Below are 12,763 nucleotides of genomic sequence, written 5' to 3' on the forward strand. Positions count from 1 at the left end.
CTTCTTGGTCGTCTTCTATGTCGTACTACTCCCTACTAGCTTGGGAGGGGCAAACTCGGTGGTTTCTAATCCAAAGGAAAAGGTAGATACATCCTCATGTACAGGTATATATGAGAAATGATCAAATAAAAATGAAGGAAAATATCCGATGAGTCCCATGTGCTTAGGTGGGTCATATCGGCAACAAACAATATCGGAAAAAGGAAGGGAAAACAATAATCAAGAAAACAATAAAGCAATAAATGATTTCCAGCCAAAAAATACCCAACTCTATCCATCGCCAATGAACTCCCGCTAATCATGGATCCTAATACTCCTAAATGACGCGTTTCCAACGGTACCAATATCGTCCAAATCAGTGCAGTGGTTGCTGAGATAAGTGAAATCCAGTCTGAGTGTGGCCACGCTGCTGGGTGGGCGTGGGAATTTGGTCTGTGGGGACTGGGAATGTGTCTGGAAAAATAGGAAAAAATCATGGAAGAGTAGGAATGGTATATGAGGACATGTGTGATGTGTTTCGTGAAGTGGGGATGTGCAGGGATGGGGAAATCGCGATATTCGGTTCGTTTGTGCAGTACCGGCTGTGCCCCCTACAGCGCACTATTGCGAGCATCTCCTTGTCATACACCTCGTAGTTGCGCTCTACGTCCGTGAAACTCTTGGACATGAAGGCTACGGGGTGGAACTCCCCGTCTGTTTGGAGCTGGGATAGGACCACGCCAGTTGCAAAGTTAGAGGCGTTGCACTCGAGCTTGAAGCAGCCTGTATCAGCGGGGAAGGTGAGGACCAGGGTGGAGGTGACGGCGTCTTTAAGTGCGTGGAAAGCACGGTCCTTGTCTGGTCCCCAGGCCCATGCTTTGGTTTTGCGGGTCAGTGCATGGAGGGGGCGGGCTGTCTCAGAGAAGTCCTTGATAAACCGGCGATAGAAGTTGATGAATCCCAGGAAGGATTGTACTTCTTTGACCTTGGTCGGGGTTGGCCAGTCAAGAACTCCGTGGACTTTCACGGGATCCATCGCGACGTTTCCCTCAGAGATGATAAGGCCAAGATACTCGATCCACTTCTGCTTGAACTTACACTTCTCCAGCTTTAAGAAGAGTCTCCGCTTCCGCAGCGTCTCTAGGACCTCTCGGACAACCCTCCGGTGCTCCTCTAGGGTGGCTGTGAAGATCAAGATGTCATCCATGTAGCAGATGACGACCTCTCGATCGATGAAGTCTTGGAGAATGTCGTTCAACATTGTCTGGAATGTCGCTGGGGAGTTACACAGGCCGAAGAACATGACGGTAGGCTCGAACAATCCCTGTTGGTCGAAAACGCCGCTTTCCACTCATCGCTGTCCTTGATGCAGACATTGTTAAATCCCCAGCGCAGATCTAGCGCCGAGAAGTATTTGGCGTTTCGGAGGCGCGCGAGGATGTCTGAAATGAGTGGGAGGGGATATGAGTTTTTGACCGTGATCTCGTTGAGCTTTCGGTAATCTTGGACTAGGTGCAACGATCCATCCTTCTTCTTGACGAAGAAGACCAGCGCTCCCATCGGGGATTTGGACGCCTGTATGCGCCTGTTCTGCAGGTTCTCATGCAGGAACTCGTCTAGTTCCTTCTGCTCTGGCCGTGACAGGGGGAAGGTCCTCCCTCTTGGGAGCTTGGCATCTGGCACTAGGTCTATTGCGTGGTCCAGGGCTTCCATGGAGGTAGCTGGTTGAAGGCCTCTTTCGAGAATACGTCTCTGAAGTCCTGGTACTGTTCTGGGACTAGCGCTTTGAACGGTGCCAGCTCCGCCTCTGGCTCATGGGCCTCCTGGGCCATCCACTGGGATGGCGTCGTGGTCGCTCTCAGTTCGTGTCCCCACCCCGGAGGAATGATAGCGGCATAAATCCCATCTCCAAGTTCCACCACAGGGTCTGGGTCAGCCTGTCCTCGCACCGACTGGCAGGAGGATGGGCAGCGGGACATACTGACCTTTTGCCGCGTCCAGTCTACCTCTGGGTTGTGGTGCAGCAACCACAAGTGTCCTATGATGAGGGACTGCCGCCCAAGGTTTGCGACAGCGAAGCAGGCCCACTCCGTGTGCCGCCTGAATGTCAAGAGGGCCTCTAGTTCCTCAGTTATGGCTCCGTTCTCGTTTGGGGTTCCGTTGACATTGCGAATGGGGATGGGTTGGGGGAGCGGGGTCGTCTCGAGCCTATGCTTCCTAATGAACTCGGGGCTTACAAAGTTCCTGGTGGCTCCCGAGTCTAGGAGTGCTGACACGGAGACGGTGGCGAGGGAGGTCAGGGTGGTCAGCTTTACAGCCATGTTGAGGGATCTGGGGGTTGCTTGGACAGCACATAGATGGCAGGTGGCAGGACCGCTACCTTCGGCGCTGCACTTGGGGCTTCTTTGCCCTTACTACTCGAGGATGCGACTTTCCTCTTTTTCTTGGCGATGACTCGGTGGAATTTGGACATCGGCACTGGCTTAGGTGCCTCACGGTATCTACACGAGCTACTACTATCGCCTACAGGCGGCCAGGGCGCGTCCCTCACCGGTCGCCTTCCTGAAAATCCTCTTGGGGCTCTGTCTCTTGCCCATCTCCTCCATCCGTTTCTGGTTCGTCTACCAACTGCCTTCTCAGCCCTTCCATGAGTGCCCTAAGGTCCTCTGGGTGCATCTGCCTGGCTTGGCGGATTTTCGGTTGTGGGCAGTCTCACACGATGTGCCCCGGTGCGTTGCAGTTATAGCACAGCCCATTCCGTCTTTGGTCTATCCTCAAGCGGTCGAGGTCCATGGGCTGCAGTCCTCCTCCCGCCGCAGGGCGTGCTGCAGGAGGCGGTGGTGCAGTGGTGGCTAGGGGGTGTAGCGGTGGAGGAGCTGGGTGCACTTGCAGGAAGGTAGTAGGGAGTGGGGATCTCGTGGGTGGGAGTTGGGGTCTGACTGGGGGCAAGCAGGGCTGCGTTGCCTGGAAGCGCCGCCACTGGTTGTTGAGGAGGGTGGCCTCGCGTTTCCACTCGGCCCAGGTAGTCAGCATGGGGTGGAGGCGGTAGATGCTCTCTTGGAGCTGGGAGTTGATCACCTGCTCAAAGTGGTCTACTAGCCCTACGTCTCCTAGCTGCGAGGCGGGGCCAAGGATCTCGAACTCTTGGATGACCTTGTCCACAGAGTCGGTGCCTTGTCACAAGGTGGCCAGCTTCTGCCTGGCCGTGGCTTCGCAGTTCGGGTCTTGAAACATGGTGTCGAGTTCCGTGTTGAACTCGTCCATGGTAAGCCTGGGGGAGCCCGTTGTCAGCAGCGCGATGGTACGCTGCATTGCCCATGCTCCTGCAGTCCCTCCCTTCATGTAAGACAGGACAAAGAGGATCTGGGAGAGGGCATCAGGAAACTCGGCTGCCCGAACATGGAAGTAGATGCCGCATTCAGCCTTGAAGCGGTCAAGGTCTTTGGTTGCTCCAGAGAAGGGGGTGGGGGGGGGGGCAACTTTGGGTGGTTTGGGTCTGTGTTAGGGCACACCCACCTGACCCTGCACCACACCCCGCGCCGTTGTTGCAGGGATAAACCCTTGCACTACAAAACAGTGCTCTTTCATTCTTTCATGTACATACATTGGCAAGTGTAGTTGGGGTAGTCCCGTGACTGCACAGCCACAACTATACAGCACCGTATCACAAGGACCTTTGGTGAGATTGAGAGAGGCAGGCAGGAGATTACTGTCCCCCCTGTGAGCCTGTGTGATGTTGGGATAAATTCCCTGTTACACCGTACTGCCCTACTCCGCTTCCCCCGCTATCACTCCCTGTCCCTCCTTTCTCACTTTCCCCCTTTCTCTCTATTTCTATTCTACGGTCAATTTCCCTTTTCTCCATGTACCACTACATACCTAACCCCGTTCCCCTGATCGCTGCATGCACCGCGCACACTCCCACCTACTGAGCAGCCACCTCTGGGATCTCCCGCAGAGACACCTGGGGAGGTGTGGCTGTGTGCAGAGATGATGTGGCTTCCTCCACGTGACCCTAACTGCATGTATATAATAGCGCCTGGGGTGGGAACAGAAGAAGCAGCCTTCTTCTCAATTTCCCACTTCAGGTAAGTACCTGTCAGGGCACACACCCTGACTAGCCTGGACCCAGACCCGCATCCGGACCCGCTTCCACCCGCTGCGCTTCCCACTGAAGGAGCGGAGCTGGATCACCTTATGTAACCAGTTTCCTACGTCCAATAACAATATTAGAGTTTGTGCTGATTTGCGTACTGACCGTGTTTTGGTTGCCAAATATATAATTGTTCACTGTCTAAACAACAATAAACACCCCCCAACGATCTCACCTGATGTATAGATTGTCTACGGATAAAATTCTATATTGACTTTACTATGATTTCTAGTCAATATTACACCTAGATATACCACTTTTCAGTAGGATGTGATTTTCCTGATAATTTACTGAAGGAAAACTACTAATAAAATAATTCTGCAATAAATGTTACTCAATACAGGAGTGACCAAACTGCTCTTTCTATCGCTTAGAGTGCGTGCTAGTTATCTAGCAGGTTCAGGATCGCTCACTTTTCTCCTGTGGTGTGATAACCAAGTATTGCTGAGAGATTATTCAATTAAGAAGTCCCTCCACCAAATTCTCACTAATTCTCACTATGACACTTTTGTTCAGCTGTGTCTAACTGACCCTAACTCACGCTTAGAGTGACGTGTTAGTTTTATATTAGCTAACAACTAATATTTGCTTTTATCTTTTGGAGCAAACGAACCAACCACTGGTGAGGAGAATTAAACTTTTATTTCTACCTGAGGTTTGAGAGGGGGCAGAAGCGGTGGCCTTTTATGCTTTTCAGAGGCCTCTCTACTTCCACGCCTCGCACTAGTTACATGTGCTACATTTGTATTATAGATAGTTCTAGAATGATATAGGGGCTTGGGCTGTGTAAGCTTAATAATGGACTTAGGACATGACTCAGCAATAAGTAATTCATTTCTTTGTCTTTTGGGCCGATCTTAGCGGGATCTTGTAGCGCTGAAGCTATGCTCTACACCGCCTTAATTACGAACGGTTATCTTTAGAAATGACTCGGCTATAAAGGAACTTTCTAGACTGTTCTCTAATTGACCCCTTTTTGTGAAGCCGCATCATTACTAATGTTCTAGAGCCTTCCCAATTAATTAACCGATCCACGGACTTCTGAATCACTTCATGCTTATGATCCGAGATCCAGATCATCAATCATTCCTTTGTTCCGATTTATTTGAGCTTAAAATCAAAAAGTTTTGATGAATCATGGGAAAATATACAAGATCCGGTTTTTTAGCATTTTCTCCTCTTCTGACGCGATCAAAAACTGTCCGCCTGCGCCGGGGAATACTCTGTCATATGGTATTCGGTCCGCCAGACTTCTGGGCGCCAATATATTTCCCTTGAGTCACATTACTTTTTGTAAGAATTAGCAAATAAATATATATGAATTATAAGGTGTTTCGCCGTTTGAGCAATATCTCCGTCAGTTTTGAAGCTTTTAGAATGAAACAAAACCGTGGATAAAGTTAAGAAACAGTTCTTTCAGATGGTAAAAAGATTACAGTCAAAAGTTTACTGGTTCCCGAGATATTCACATTTCTTTCCCAATGTTCCTTCTTATTCTGCCATCTATGTGCTATTTTCTTGTTGTAGGGATATATTCTTTGAATATTACACCTATGCCAGGTTCTAGGCATGCTTGTAGTAGATTAAATCTCATGCTACATGGGTGTAGATAATTTATAATGATCTTCTAATGTCTGTCCAGTCTCATAAAGATCATGAGATCTGTTAAACGTCTGAACTTGTCACCTGTTCGTTGACTATTCTGATAGATCATTGTTTTATTCTTTGAATATTATTTCTCCTACACCGCACGCACACACGCTCCGCGCGCCGCATGCTCCGGGCCCAGTTCCTACCCCTTCATGTGACTTCCGGGTATCCCCGGAAGTTTTGCTGATATTGTGGCCACTGTGGGAAGATGAGAAGTTAGCTTCCTTCTCATCTCCTTACCCACAGTAGGTTGTGCCCTGGATAGGGCTGGTTACACCTCAGGGCTGTGGATCATAGGGGAGGGTCATGGGGACCCGGGAGTCGTCCCCTGACAGTACCATAGCTTTTCCCTTTTAATGATAACTCAATTTCCCACTTCAGCCTAAGTGGTTGGGGATGCTCACCCTGCGACGGGACCGCCACTATGCATAGCCGACACCTGTCCCATCGAGTCCCTCATGCCGGGACCTTGCCGCTTTCGGAGCTGTCCCTGACAGTCTGGGGGCGGGTGTGGGCGCCGGTGCAGGCGCTGGCGCCAGTGCAGGTGCAGCTGGGGGTTGGTTCTGGACTTGGCTCTCTACGATGGCCTGGAGCTCTTGGAATCGGGACAGCAGCTCGTCATACTGCTCTTCGGTCACCATAGCAGGGGAGATGGGGGAGGTGGGGGAGATGAGGTTAAAGCCTTCTTCTGCTGTCAGGGACAGCTCTGAAAGCGGCGAGGTCCCGGCGTGAGGGACTCAATGGGGCAGGTGTCGGCTATGCGTAGCAGCGGTCCCGTCACGGGGTGAGCATCCCTGACCACTTAGGCTGAAGTGGGAAGTTGAGAAGAAGGCTGCTTCTTCTGTTCCCACCCCAGGCGCTATTATATACATGCAGTTAGGGTTATATGGAGGAAGCCACATCATCTCCGCACACAGCTGCACCTCCCCAGGTGTCTCTGTGGGAGATCCTGAAGGTGGCTGCTCAGTAGGCGGGAGTGTGCACGGCGCATGCGGCGATCAGGGGAACGGGGTTAGGTATGTAGTGGTACATGGAGAAAAGGGAAATCAACCATAGAATAGAAATAGAGAGAAAGGGGGAAAGTGAGAAAGGAGGGACGGGGAGTGATAGTGGGGGAAGCGGAGTAGGGCAGTACGGTGCGGGGTGTGGCACAGGGTCAGGTGGGTGTGCCCTGACACGTTCCCGCTATGTGAGCATGAGCGCAAGCCCCAACCTCAGCCCTGTCCTCCCTGAGGACTCCCTGCTCACTCCCCTGCTTGCCCTTAGGCTCCCCTACACTTGGCCGACTCCCCCGCTGCTGCACCAACCTTCCCACCCTGAGTCCACCTCTGGCACCATGCCCAGCGCGACTCCTCTACCCCACTGTCAGGGCACGCCCTGACACGCCCCGCCCGACCCCTGCTCCGCACCGCTTCTCCCTCCTCTCTCTCTTCCTTTCTCCTTTCCTCCTTTCTTTCTTTCTTTCTCTCTCTCTTACATGGACCACCTTTCTTGCTGCTCAATGTATCACTGGCATGCATGCCCATTTCCCCTCCTGTATCTTACCATCCCTATATCGCCGCCACCGCTGCCGCACTTGCCCTGCACCCACAGTGGGCCCTCTCGGGACCTCCTGCAGAGGCACCCGGAGAGCCATGGCTGTGTGCGAGGGTGATGTGGCGCACCCCACGTGATCGATCCCGCATGTATATAATAACAGCTGGAGTGGGAACCGAAGAAGTAGCCTTCTTCTCACATTCCCACTTCAGACTAAGTGGTCGGGGACGCTCACCCTGTGATGGATCGCCACTATGCACAGCTGCTATTCGTCCCACCAAGTCCCGCACGCCGGGACCTTGCCACTTTCGGAGCTGTCCCTGACACCCACCCACTTGGCCCCTACAGGGCCACTACTATCCCCACACCTGACTCCGGCCCAACTCCGAGTCCAGCACTGCTACGATACCATTGCCGCTATCGCAGCCCTATGCTCCTTCCTTTATTTATCTGTTATTGTTTGTTTTGACCCTCAGTCATTGCCGGCCACTATGTGGCCAACCCCGCTCCTTATTCATGTTTGCTTCCGGACCCCTCGGCCTTCAGCCCGGGTCCGCTTCAATTCATTCTGCCTTCATATATATATCCTGTATGATACTTTATTGTACCTTAGCTCTAATATCGATGTGACCATGACCCCTAAGTCCTGACCCCAACAAGGCAACCCCAGTGAGTCTGAAATGAGGGCCAAGAGACAGCTAGGGGGCACAGCACTCCCTTTAGAGTTGCTGAGGCCAAATGCCCTACCCTCGGGCCTTGTTTGCAGCATCACGGCCATCGCGGCCTATAGCGGCCCGCAACGGCGACCTTCGGTGCCGACCCCGGACCAGTGTCTAACAGTATATTAGAGCTCTCTCCCTAGGTTGTCTCAACATCGTTCCTAGTTTTGACTCCGATCTCAGCTTTCCCGCGATACCGTGCCACGTCGCCGATCAAGGATCTTTCCCACGGCCGATAATCGCGCGAAAACCACTCCCACTGAAGCTGGATTGCTCTCAGTAGGAATTCTTGGGTCCCTGATGCTAGTGTAGCTCAAACCCACGTTCTCTGACCCTCTGGGGCCTTGGATAGGTACTCAGATGGGGTTTCTAGGTCGCTGAACACCATATTCACTGGATGCGCGACATTTCAGTTCCAACCCAACTCTGGCTATACCACTCTGTGCTACAGATTGTGCCCCGATCTGCGAGCCTGAGTTGTAGCCCCTTCCTGTCCTTTCTGACCCTTCATCCAGTCTTATCGCGACCCCCATCAGTCTTATCCGATCTCAATCAGATTTCGGAAACCTGACTTCTACCAATCCCGATCTCCAATCCGACCCCTCTGACGCCGCTAGCAAGCCGCTGGCACCCCGAGTCCTTGTGGGCATCTCTTCCAAAGTCCTGGAAGCAGTCCAGATAGGCACCCATCATCCACTTCAACTCCGACATCCAAACCTCCGGCAAGCGTGCAACTGATTTCAAGATCGCCGCCGCTTTGTACCCCGATGCCTCTTCCAAAGTCCTGGGAGTAGGTTAACTTAGGCATTCCTCATCCATTCCGACCCAGACGACGCCAATTGGCTTGCTCCCAGGGGGGGTTTGCCAATGCAGAACGAGCACATCTCCAGGGGGGAGTGTTCAGCTGGTCAGGCTACTTCTAGTCTGGCTTGCGCTGCCGTTGTCCCTCTTTGCCATCCTGTTCCCCGCTTTCCCATGCCACATGACATTTCAGTCATCCAGGCATCCCCGCTCATTCACCCGCGATACCGTTAACTTCGGTTATCAATCCCGCTTTCCAAGCCGCTGGGTATTCACCCGGATCTCTAACTGTTGATCGCTGGAGACGCTTAGTGCGCCGCTGGTCACATCATGGTTGGATTTCCTTATGGGTTTTCCCTGCTGGCATCTAGCTCTCCTCGGTCCGCTGACGGTTGAGTTCGCCGTCACCCCCGCATTCGGCTAGACGCTGTTTTCTGTTAGGCCGGAGTGGTCAGGAGTGTGGCGAAAGTCTCGGCGAGACAGTACCCATATGCCTGCCCTCTGCCATTATCCTGTACCCTAGGACGCATCTGTAGATGCTTGTGAAACCCGTTAGGTCGATAGGAACCGACCACCCCCGCATTTCCGCAATCCCATTAATCTGCAGCAAGTCCAGGCCTAGAAGACCAAAGACTGCCAAAGATCACCGTTACACCTCCGCCGTTGTTGAAGCTCGCCGCTTCACAACTTCTTGTTAGTCTGCGGTTAGCCCAGCCTAGACGGCTAGGGACTGCCAAGGACCTCCGTCACATTCTTGACCCGTTGTTGAAGCTCACCACTTCACAACCCCGCGTTAGTTTGCGGCTTAACGGCTTTGAATCGCCTAAAACTCTTGTTAGTGCACCTTTGGCCTGAGCAACCAAGGTCGCACCTCCGGAAATCAAACCGGGCATCTCTCCTGAGACAAAACAAATAGTCTGCTCCATTTCCGTTTTCTCTTTCTGTTTCCTTTTTTGGTTTGACTACGGTCAATTTCCCGTTCAAGGGGACATGCCCCGGCTCTAGGTTGTTTTCCATTTCTGGGACTTCTGTCTCCCGTCCAATCTTTGTTTTTCTTGTTCCTAAGATTTTCAAATTACCTGCACAGCAGTGTCACTCTGCCCTGGCATAATTACGTAGTTTGTGCTACTTGTGCTTACGTGTTGGTTTCTCTTTTGTCGTTGTTCATTACACAACTTTGGGATTGGTTATCACTTTCTGGTCACGCTTCGGAAACATGTCCTTCTTTGTATTGTTTCATTCGTTTCAACGTGTCTGTTTCTGTTTCGTCCATTCTCTTTTGTTTTTTTTGCTCATTCCAATCAATCTTTCATCCTCCTTCTCCAAGAGCTCGCACGGTATCTTGGTGAACAGTGAGTCCTTGAAGTCTCGTACCAATCTTACGTTTGCGCGTCCTCGTGCTCTTGACAGTGTGACATACGCGTTGAAGGGTGTAAGACTTCCTCTCAGTGGGGTTCCTATGTCCACCCATAGGTACTCTATGGTTTGTCCCTGCGCACGATAGTCTGTAAAAGCGTAAGCCCCATCCAGTGTTATCTGCCTCCTTTTGATGACTTTCTTATCTCCACTTCCCATCCTCACTTCGAATGATCGTTCAATAGGAATGATTGGGATTGTTGACACCCCCAGTTCCTCTATTTGCGGTCCTCGGTATCGTTCTAATTTCACCAATGCACAAGATGGTGGATACTTCATTTCTTGCACCGCTCCGGAGGTTTCCGTCTCTTCACGGGGATCTGCCCATAATGTCAGAACCGTGCGAATCTTCGCCGAGGGTAGCCGTAGGCGACCGAGCGTTGCCCGCTAGTGGAATAGGCGTCCTACACACGACCGAGCTTTAGCGAGGAATAATCCCCACCGATCTCGAGGCCGAGGCTACTTAGGCGAGAGAGCCGGGATTTCGGCTTCAACGACTCGGGGGGGAGCGTTGCGCCTCGTTCTCGACGCGGTCCCGATACTTCAGAAAGTCAGAGGTCTCACGGGGGACAGAGGTAAGCCTAGGGGGTGTATTCTAGTTGATTTCGAACTACAGTACAAGCACTAGTTACAAGCTGTATTTAAGCGCTAGGAAACTGAATAGGAAATAAGTCGCCAGATCTCGCGGAGATTGCGGGCGGAGAAAAGAAGGAGGAAAACAAACAAAGGGCACGTGTTCAAGACAACGAAGGTCAAGCGTGACCTTCGCCGCGAGGTAACAAGGTGCGGCGAAACATGGGACAACAGGTCGCGGCGCTCTGCGCCGCTAGGTCGTTCAACGACAATCAAGAGAGGGGTTGTGGAGAGGTGGCGGGAAGTGGTTAGACGGCGACGGGCGGCGAGCGGAGTGTGCGGGGAGTGTTCGGGCGTGGGAGAGGGTTAGGGAGGAGGTCGTCTGGCCCCGGGGAACGCCGGGTCGTGACAGTATCCCCCTCTTAGGACTGAACCCTTGAAGTCCCAAGGAACTGGCGTGGGAACCGGTTCGGCTGAGCCCGAAATTTTGGTTCCGCCGGCGCGGTGATCGAACTTACCACCACCACAACCTGATCTTCCAACCTCATGGCCCCCAAGAAAAATCCAACGGATATAAGGACGTGGAGCAAGGAGGACATCGTCGATCAGTCCGATGACGATGTAGAGCTGATGGAGCAGAAACAGGCGGAGAGGTTGCGGCGTCGCAGGGCTGAGATTGCGCGTCGTGAGGCCCAACAACAAGAAGAGGCGGCCAGGGCTCGAGCTGAGGCTGCACGTCTCGCCGCTGAGGAGGAGAGGCGATCGAAGGCGTCAGATGTGGTCGCAGGCAAGGTGAGTACCCCGATCAGTGTGATCTTTGCCAGGAACCCTTACTGATCGCCCTGATCAAAGCGTCCTGCTGCTACATCAGTGGCGGGGGAAGGACTGCCACCCTGCGAACGTTGCGTGAAGAGAGGCGTGGAGTGTGTCAAAGGCAACAGCGATCGTGGCGTCTGCGCCGCGTGTCAGAAGTCCAGGCAGAAGTGTGTACGCGGAGCGGGGACGCCTCAATCTACGGAGCGACCTCGTATCAAAGCGCCGAAAGGAGAGGGGTCAACGATGGATGTGGACGATGTGGAGACGGAGGAAGATGAGGTGGTCAACGAGAAGGACAGGATCTATGATGTGCTTCGCGACATCCATCAAGCGATCTCTGGTCTAACTGCCGTGGCGGGACGATTGTTGGAACACGTTTGTGACACTGAAGAGAGGCGGTTGATGGAGGCGAGGGCGAGGCGCGAGGCGAGGGAAGCGGGGGAGAGGGAGGCGAGTGTGGCGGGGTCTAGGGTCGATCATCCCGCGACGTCTACTTCCGACTCCTACTCCACTTTGTTCTTACATGATCCTTAAGCGCAATCCATCCATTCCGTCCCGTGCCTTAGGCGCGATTTGGTCCCGGCTTATCCGGGTATCGTGAGTGAAAGTCCGCAACGAGGTCTGAAGCGTGACCAAGTTCGGTCGCGGGGAGCCACTCAGTTTCTTCTGTAGTCCCTTCGTAACCGTCCCAACGTACAAGGTACAACAGCTTGCAGCTTCGCCGGCGATCGATTTTAGAGTCGAGGATCTCGGCGATCTCATATTCAAGTTCGCCGTCGATTTCGATTGGCGGCGGTGGCGGCTGCGTGCGGTTCGGGATGGGGTTGGGAACAGCGGGCTCAAGTTGGGAGACATGAAAGACTGGGTGCACAGCCTTCATGGTGTCGGGGAGGCGGAGAGTACGAGAATGAGAACCTGGCTGTGCGATGATCTCGAACGGCCCAAGGTTCTTATCGGCGAGCTTCGCCGAAGGCCTAGTGGTGCGGAAGTACTTGGCCTTCACGAATGCGGAGCTGCCAATGCCGAACGGGGGAGCAGGTAGCCGTCGAGCATCCGCGGGGCCTTGGTAGCGTTGCTGTGCGTGGTTCATTTCCTCGCGTAGGAATTGGTGGAGAGAGTC

General features: G+C 53.0%; 1 protein-coding gene across 1 annotated transcript; it reads right to left on the minus strand.

Annotated features, from left to right (window-relative positions):
- Positions 1 to 10,083: 10,083 nt before the first annotated feature.
- EI90DRAFT_2948972 (uncharacterized protein) lies at positions 10,084 to 10,413 on the minus strand (the record flags this gene model as incomplete). The annotated part of the gene is made up of 1 exon (XM_039055380.1): positions 10,084 to 10,413. One exon carries the CDS (start codon positions 10,411 to 10,413, stop codon positions 10,084 to 10,086), a length of 330 nt encoding a protein of 109 aa, XP_038908412.1.
- Positions 10,414 to 12,763: the final 2,350 nt, after the last annotated feature.

Source organism: Cantharellus anzutake (genome assembly GCF_015039405.1).
Source record: "Cantharellus anzutake strain C23 chromosome Unknown EI90scaffold_159, whole genome shotgun sequence".
Taxonomy (NCBI): Eukaryota; Fungi; Basidiomycota; class Agaricomycetes; order Cantharellales; family Hydnaceae; genus Cantharellus; species Cantharellus anzutake.